This window comes from Tauraco erythrolophus, chromosome 5 (assembly GCF_009769465.1).
Source record: "Tauraco erythrolophus isolate bTauEry1 chromosome 5, bTauEry1.pri, whole genome shotgun sequence".
NCBI classification, from domain to species: domain Eukaryota; kingdom Metazoa; phylum Chordata; class Aves; order Musophagiformes; family Musophagidae; genus Tauraco; species Tauraco erythrolophus.
Genome location: NC_141469.1, coordinates 46,701,641 through 46,711,048, shown reverse-complemented (window position 1 = coordinate 46,711,048; position 9,408 = coordinate 46,701,641). Strand labels below are relative to the sequence as shown.

Genomic DNA, 9,408 nt, shown 5'->3' with positions numbered 1-9,408 from the left:
TATACTAAATATAGTACGAGGACTGTACAGTACAAATTTCTGTTCACAGTTTGACATGACAAAATGTCATTACTGAATTCTCATTGGACTACCAAAGTAGAAACAGTGAAAGTACATTAAACATTCACATCTTTAGTAGGAAAAGATTACCAAAATGTCTCTGTATTTGCAAGTTATAGTAACGCACGCTAGAAACCTTTAATTACCCATTCGGTCTTATTAGCTTATAAAATATATTACATTTTATTAAAAAATTTCTGCATAGTTTATACAAGTAGTAAATATAACATCTCTGCTATATTTGCAGGTGAGAGATGCTAAGCAGAAAGATTATTTTGACCCTCTAATATTTAAAGTACATTTTAAAAAAGTGCTAATATCTGTAAAATATAATGAAAACTGGTGTAGCCCTCTTAAGATATGTAAAATGCTTTGTAATTTTTTATGGAAAGGATTTGTACTCATCTACATGTTGCTAACCTTGACAGAGACAACAACGTATTTGGACAAGATGTGGCATTAGAAATATCACTGCAGAATGGTGGCGTACATTTAAACAAAACCACACACTAATACCTGCTTAGCTTTTTGCGATTGTCACAGAAAACAGTAATTTATTATAACCAAATGGCTTAAACAGGCACATTTTAGTAAAACAGTATTAGCTGTTGCACACTGCACAGTGCAATACTGCTAGGGAAAAAGGTGGGTTTTTAAAATACCCATGTTCTGCAGGATTAGGGTTTTCTACCTTTATATCTAAACTGGCTTCTCCTTAGGGCAAAGTTGGAAGGACTGGCTTTAAGAAGTATTTAGTTGTGTCTATTTAAAAATTACAAGATACTCCTCAAATCAAAGTTTGCTAAAATGAATCAATGAGCCAGTTAAGATGTAAATTCACATTTTCTGCTAAAAGATCAAAGTGTATTTGTTTGTGACTTTTTTGACATCTCACAAAAAGACAACACGGACACAAGTGAAAAATCCCATAAGCAAGGCATTTACATGAAATAATCTCAAATATTTATATTTAATATTTAAATTTCTATTGTCCTAAATCACAAGGCACATGGATAGAGATATTTTAAAGTTCTATTGAATCTCCACTGTACTGGTCCCCACCATTAGCATAAATATTTTCAGGAAAAAGGTACAAAGGCTAATGAATGAACACGGCAAATAACCTAGATTGAATTCTCCAAAGTAACTCTTAGTTACAAAGAAGTTCTGCATTTAGGGTACTTGATTTTAGATTTCTAATTAAAAAAAAACCCCAACATTAAAGAAAACATTTTGTGAAAGGCTTAAAAGAGAAACAGAGCATTAGAAAGAAATGTTCCTTAAACATCCCAAATTTTATCCATTTGCACTTGTTAAGCTAAAAGTAGGACCAGTTGCCATTAAGCTGCTTATTTTTATAGGATCTCATCTGCTTTTTTCCCTAGATTTTAACAGAGAATTGTTTTCATCCCAGGATACTCAATGGCCGTAGACTTGTGACTGATGCTACAGAGGCTCCACACAGCCTCTCAGTGACGTGTCTGCGTTTAACTGCCACTAAAACCTAGAGCCTAATGAAGGCGGACAGTTCTGCTACCACTGACAGTAAAAACATGCGACAAAAATTCCCCGTCTAGAACAGCTGCTCAGTAGTATAACTCTCTTCCCTGCAAGTTCCTCAATGCTAGTAACAACCTGGCCTACCAACAGAAGACCGATTCATCTCCCAGCTTTTTGAGCTCCATAGATAAGCAGATGAGGGCCAGTTACAAGAAGATGGATCTGGTGTTAACTTCCCTCCGTCCCAGCGAAGTGGTGAGGATGTACAGTGCTGTAACAGACTATACGGATCTTAGAGAAGCTTTGCAGCGATGTTCTCAGCCCTGCTTTGCAAATTCCCGTTCTCCCCTTTGTAGAGCACTCACGTTCAGGACTCTGTTCCTTAAATAAAATTGCCGGTTCCATATTCCCACACATAAGATTTGTTAAACAACTGGAACAATACTTTCTATTTCGTGCCGACTGCTGTAGGAGCATTTTTCTCCAAGAAGTATGGATCCTCTCCTTCTCTAATTCTAGGGGTATGTGGATGTCAGCAGAACAGCTGCCAAAACTCTTGCCAGCCAGGGAAGGCTCTTTGCACTCAAAAGTCTTGCATTTGCAAGATGATTTCACTTCGCCATTGGACTCCACAGGATGTAGAAGCACAGCCTACCTGCTCCACAAGCTCATGTACACCCACCTGCAGACAGGACACTCCACCGCCTCCTCCCAGAGAGTTTTACGAAACTCCTCCTCCCCTCGCTCCCCCATTTTCCAGTGGGTTTTTCCAAGAGAAATGAAAACCTGACTTCAGTATGTTTAAATTGCAGGGAATGGCAATTAACTCACGTAGGGGAAACAAGAAAAATGCACTGGTGTGAGAGAGCCTACAGAGATACAACCCGCTTCCTCGCAGTGCCACAAAGTCTGCCACCTAATAAAGACAGAAACGTGCCTTTCAGTAGGCTTCCAGAGACAGGAACATCTCTGGAGTCAACTGCAGGTTGCTTGAATTCAGTTTATTTTATCTATTGAGTTGTGTTTGCTAACTGACGTGGCAGTTAAGACTTGCTAATGTGGTATTTTAATGCAATAGACAGAAAAGCTACATCCACAGGAAAGCTTTGTCTACCTACCGTTGAGAGACTACTGGAGCCACAAATCAGAGTTATCAAATGGATGATTTGGTATACATTTTTATCCAAAATAGATACATGACTCAATTTGTCATCAGAAGTGCTTCATGCCTGATGCTATCTTCTCATAAAAATATTGTGGATTAATAATTTTAAATACTGTAGTGTACTAAAGTTGCAGGCACTTGCAACAACACAGCTTGAAGCATTTTTAACATGACGATTGCTATTTTCTGAGGTACAGCAAAACGAAAAATTATTTAGAGTAGAGGAAACGTAGGGGAGTGATTGTAGAGGGGTACTCTATATCCCTGAAATGAGGTGTGGTAGGTTTCTATGAATATCATTTAATGCCATGTTATAGGAGAGTACCGTGTGTGTTCCATCCATACGCTTGCACAGAAACCAGACATCGAGTGTCACGCAAGGTCTTCATTTAACAAATCCACCAGGGCATTATGTAATAAAAACAAGGATATATACTACACTATAATACAGAGGAGAGATGACATTGGTTTAGATGCACAATATTACGCATAGGCAAATTCTTGCCAATTTTTCTTCTTGACTGGGGTAAATGATACTATGACTCAATCTTTCTGTAAAGTAATTATATTGCTTAGATTTATTTCTACAGTGTTATCCACTGTTCGGGCAGACGGGATTTCTGAATCAGGTGCCCTTCTAAAACTGTCGTATTAACCATACTGCAGAAATCAACACAGTTGGGAGAGTCCATTGATTGCATTGTTGAGCATAAAAAGAGAGTGTATCCCTTACAGGGCACATAAATAAAAGTCTCTGGCAAGGACTAGCATTTTGGATATTCAATAACATTTACTACTTTATCAGTATATGCTGGGTTGATTATATGAAGAAACCAACAAAAGCTGTTAGTTTACAAATTCCCTTATTCACAATGGAATACATTAAAGATACTGTCTGCAGAAAGGGTTTGCTTAGCATCCCCTGGAGAAAAAAATAAAAAGTGTTCACATTCTTTAGGTCTGACCCGTGGCAAGGACATAGAAGGGTTAGATAACATCTGTTACTGACCATATGTAAGCTTTTAATGGTAGAAACTCAGCGATTCAGACCAGCTGAATCCAAATTAAAATGCATGTGTGGAAAAAAAAAAAAAAAAAAGAAAAAAAGGTGAGACAGGAGTCGAGGACAGGAGACATTCAGACTAGCATGTGGCGTTTTCTGTGAAGAGCAAGATGGTCCGAACGTGAAAAGCTACGGTCACAGTCTGGGCACTGAAAAGGTTTGATTCCTGTGTGCTTGCGGAAATGCCGCGTTAGTTCATCAGAACGAGCAAACTTCCACGTGCATCCCTCCCAAGTGCATTTGTACGGTTTTTCACCTGGAAAAAGAAACACAGAAGTGGGGATTTAAGACACGAGCACATCAGTTAAATATTTGACAGATTTATCCTCATCTTGTCAAATTTCAGCAAGTACTTGAATGCCCACTCAAAAAGCCTCCAAACAGCACTGGGCTGCAGAGCACTCTGCACTACAAACTGTGCAGTCGAAGTTAACAGATGAAAAAATTGTTTCCTGCCACAACTTATTTTTTTATTGTCTCCCTGTTCCTCCCTCTGCCATATTAGCACTTGTTTTGTCTCATTGAGCCCAGAAGTGTGAAGGTGTAACCATTTGTTCAAGTATTTTCAAAACCAGGACCTCATATTCTAGATGAGCTGGGGGAAAGGACTGGTGTTACCATTCAGCACAGCAGGTAGAAATCTTGTGGTGACCTCTTAAAGTTACTGAAGTATAAATAACTGGCACCACTGTCACAAGTAGCTCAACTTAAAATCTCTCTCAAGCATTACTTTCTCAGATGTGATCATGCTTCTCCCTAACACTGTTGTGCTGCCCAACAGACGAAGGGCTGGCTTGTGTAGAGATGTAAGACTGACATGAACTGGACTCCATTTTACCTAAAAGTGTTCCGTATCTTTGCAAAAATCTTGGATGCACATCTATTCATTCAGCATGCCAAGATGAACATTTCTGGAAAACAGAGACCGGGATATGTTTACTGGAACACTCACTCAGAAAAGAACACTATTGGTCCAGTGGTTAGCATGTCCACATGAAGCAGATGGGTTTGCATTTGGCACGCAGTCCAGACTTTTGCAAATGGGCTACTCCCATGGAAGTCTCAGTCAAATTTAACAGTGATGTAAGAGGTGAGGTAGTGCAAGTTTAACTGATTTGGTGTTTACAGGGTGTGCAGAATGAGTAATCTGCAAGCAACTGGACAGAAAATGAGCGAAGAGCCAGTGAATGTGAAACATACCAGCAAACACAGTGATCCTGCTTTGGCTTACAGTCTCTTGTTATGGGTTTTTCCTGCTACATCTTATGTCTCTTGCTCAGCCTATAATTATATTCAGAACAATGCCAGAGCTAACTTCTGCCATTTTGTTACTTGTACCTGTGGTCATCTGGCCATTAGCAAAGACTAAAAGCTTAATCTCCTATTTTACCATAGACTTGATGAAAGAAAAGCATAGCAATGCTCAAACCTGTATGGGTTCTTCTGTGAGCTTTCAGATGGGAGCTTTTAGTGTAGACTTTGTTGCAGCCTTCATAATCACATCGATGTATTCTGCGTTTTCTTTGCGTGTCCGGAGATTCCACAGGTAAAGGTCTCTTTCCTGGCTGAACTATAACCGAAGGGTGATTCCTGCAAAGTCAAATTGAATGTTAAAAATGAGAAACATTTAGCACAGCAAACCTCAGTTAGTATGATTCATGACAGAGCCCTTTATTCACTACCACTCTGTCTCTTGGCAGAAAGAACAACATTACATGTATGTCGAAAAATTCAAGAGGGTTTAGCAAATTTCGTGTATTCTAGCAGTAGTATTTTTAAATGTTTACTCACTTTGTGGCATGATGTAGCCATTTTTACTACTCCCTAGCTTTTTTTAAACTTACAAAGGAAAAACTCCCTTCAAATTCCTGTTTTCCAATCAAATCCACATTTCTCAAACCCTGAGTTCATGGTGAACTTTTCTTGCATTTGTTCACTACTTTCCTTCTTCTTTCAAAATGTAACTACTTTGTTTGTAATTGGAAACAGCTATTCCATATTATTAAAGAAATTGTATCTTTAGGGTTTCAAAGCAGAACTCAATCTTCATTGTTCCAGCCACTCCTTTAGAGAGTAATTAAGAATTTCCTGTTTAGTGCTGGCAGGAGGGTGCGGCCTCCCTGTACCACTGACGTCAATTCCTAAAAGTAGAGCTTAGCCTGCGTGGCACACCCACAGGATGTCTGAAGTTGTCCCTCCACCTTCACAAACACTGTTTTTTGCTTTTGAAGCCCACAGGTACAGTGCAGGTAAGACATGTACTAACTACATACGGGCTTCTGTAACAAACAATAACATAAACATTCATGGACGTGAAAACACATCGAGTTTCTTTAAAGGTGTCACTGACTGTGGATATTTAGGTTTGAACAACACCCCTACAGCAGAACTGGGGACAACCTTGATTCTTCTACATCAATGTTAGAAAAAGAAATACATATGTTTGTCAAAAAGGTTAAGTGGTGTTACAAATCATGCAACCTCACAAAGTCACATTTTTCAACCCGTTAGGAGATCTGTATCAGTGCTTTTAATGCATTTTTTAGCTTTTAACTGAAACTTAGTATATGATGTGCAGATATTAGCATTCCTTGTTGCAAAACCAGCTCCTCCATGTGACAGAAATAAGCTTTCTAGAACTCCCATCTTTTCTCGCTGCATTTCACATTTCTTTACTGATTGAATTACGTTTAATAACACTAGGTCATATTAGTTACTTAAACCAAGTTCCTTTAGGGCCTAACTTTCAGAAACACTGAATATCTACTTCTCTCGGCAAAATCAAGGGCATATGTTAAGGGGCCTTTGGTAAAAACCAAATAAAAAAAGACCTATCAGGCACAGCAAAGAAAATCTTGTGCGTGGTTTAACAAGAAAAATATTTTCTATGACTTTCCACAGCGGCAGGATGGGAATTACTGATGTGGGAAAAGTTTAATTCTGTTACTAATTCTTTTATTAGAATTAGAAGTTTGAAATTGGGAGCCAAATTCTCTTTCTTGGGTATTTCTGTGACTGTTGAGTGATGTACTCTTCAAGTACACATTAAATTTAGCTAAAAATATTATAATGGCAGGAAACCCCAGATAGCGATGTTAGACACAGGCGTACATACTCTCAAATAAGAAAGGCAGGCTTTTAGCTTCCAATGAAATGCTTCTCTAAAGCACTGCTCAGTTTAACGCTGTTGCATACTAGTCTTTTTGGAGAAGCTCTGGCTTAGGACAGCAAGCACACTTGGTTTTAATCCCTACATGTGGAGGCTACTCCTGGACATGGTAACATCTGGAAAAAGGGAGAAAAAGGATATTGGTTGTACACTGTTTGTGATGGCTTTCAATCTAAGATCGTGTAACAAAGCACTGAGAATTTGTCTCTGTCTCGTTTTCCCTTTAGAGGAAAGGAGGCCAGCAAGACTACAGAATGTTATCAATAATCTGATAGGGTGTGGCAGTTTTAAATAATAGTTAAGGCAGAGTCAAAAATCAGAGGTAAACACTAAGTAAGTGCCAATAACAAAAGCATAGCACTACTTCTTTCATTCCCTCTTACACAACCAGATACAAATTCATCTAAGTCTAATCATTTAAGTGTAATTCTCTAATAGATAAGAGTATCTTCCAAAAATCATGTTACAATTTCAACAGCTTTTTCTTGTTCTTTACCAACAGACCACACTATGTTGACAGCATGAGTTAGACTTTGACACTTGCACTCACAAGAAAATACATTAATGAAGCTTCTTATATTTACCTCCAGTTTGATTTTAGATATAATTGCACAGTTACATCAATTTTCAGACATACTAGAAAGTGCAGCAATCCCTACAGAAATGCCACCAACATTATATATATTATGTGTATGACAAAAACTAACTCTAAAGCAAAATCAGTCACTTAAAAGTGAGACTGAAGGTTTCCTATGCCCCTTTAATGTATCTTATGTGTCTGAATAACGCACTTTGGGAACTCAAAACCTAATAAAAATGATAAAAAAAATCATTACCTTACTACAGCTTATAATGCTGAGAGAGAGGCTGATGAAACTGTGAGACAAGAGGAAATTTTATAAAGGTCTAGGTCTCTCATCTTATAACTGGTGTGATTTGTCTACGTATTTTTTTTTAAATGCTAAAACCAGAAAATACCATTTACAAACTTCTTGTTGCGGATACAGCAGAATGTGAACTTGAAAGGGCTGGCTTTAGGAACAAGCAAGAACTGCAGCTCTACAGGACAGGTAGGAAGCAATTTAAGCCACTACAATGTGAGGACAGAGTCTCCATAAACATAATGCTCTGCATGGGCAAGCAGAGGAGATGCTTTGGAACCATGGACTATGCAAATGTTTTTTGTAACAACACTACCTACACGTTATACCAAATTTTATATTCTTTGCTCAGCGGATGGGCTTCCTGTGGTAACTGGACTCATTGGGAAATAATTGATGCAAATCACTAATGCAGGTGACAAGTCTGCAGAAGTCTCAGCCCTGGAGGAAGGGTGTGGTATCAGCCAGGAACAGCACTTTCTGCTTTGCTCTTGTTAAAGAGGCCTAAAAAGAACAAAAGTAAACTGAACCATTTGATAGTCCTGACCTAGCAGAAGTTAGTCCCCAGTACATACAGACCTGACTCCCTTGTGTGGCAGGCCCATTATGGAAGACAAGTAACCACCCAGTAAACATGGACGTTTACTATTTTGTTGTATGTGTATTATAATCAAACATATAAGGTTATTTTTAAATAAACAGCATATAGTTCACCAAAGCTAGCTGGCAACTACTTAACTGCAAAGAGCCTGCAGTCTAGAAGATGCATCTAAGCTGGTTAGAGACCTGAAAACAAGGAGGGGTGCCCACAAGACGGCTGTGCAGAATGCAGTTAGCCCTGGCGCCGCAGTGTGCCTTCTAACCTGGGAACGGTCATGAGCAGGAGGAAGACGCTGCCTTCCGAGGGAGATGCAGAGCATCGCCTGTCCCATGCTTCCTCTCTCTTTCTGTATCACCCTGCACTCAGACACTGGTTTTGAGAGTCTGGCTTGGAGCCCTTCTCCGCCACCCTGGGAGGTGAGGTCTTGTACAACCACTCCGAGGGCGACGGTGAGCAGGAAGGACAGGCAGAAATGGATTCTGAGGTCATGTACTGTGAGCCCAGCTCAGTTCCCAAGTTCAGCTCCTGCCAGAGCCACGCCGGCAGCCTGCACGCCTGCCCGGAGCACTGCCTGCTGAAGAATGAGATGGGCTCTGGGCCATTCCACGATTTTGGTAAATTGACAGAATTTTCCCTAGGAAAATGGGAAATGGAAAGGTGCCCATGGCTCTTCAGGTACTTCCTGAGAAATTTTTAGTATTTCCAATTAAAAAATTTCTGCCGCAGACCCAACTTCTTCTTTCCAGCCCTTCCTCTGCCTTCTGCAAACAGGACCGTTTTAAACCCAATTAGATCTGTGATCCAGTTCATGCAGTGGCCCCAGTATCAGTTGTATCAGCACAATGAGTTGGTCCTGGGGTAGAAACAAGTGGCTGGGAGGAAAGTGAGCTTAGGAACCACCTGAGCTGCCAAAAAAACCACCCACAGAACAATGGCCTCAGGTAAACATGGAATTTCACTGGATATATT

The 9,408-nt window shown here is 39.6% G+C and overlaps 1 protein-coding gene across 1 annotated transcript in view; it reads right to left on the bottom strand.

Moving 5' to 3' along the window:
• The window catches only part of KLF3 (KLF transcription factor 3), a 29,023-nt gene continuing 19,615 nt past the window's right edge, over positions 1-9,408 (bottom strand). Inside the window, exons 6-7 of the mRNA XM_086611691.1 lie at positions 5,218-5,378; positions 1-4,044 (exon numbers count right to left, since the gene is read on the bottom strand). Coding sequence (XP_086467817.1) covers positions 3,863-4,044; positions 5,218-5,378 — 343 coding nt within the window. The 3' untranslated portion in view covers positions 1-3,862. The remainder of the gene's footprint in view (positions 4,045-5,217; positions 5,379-9,408) is intronic.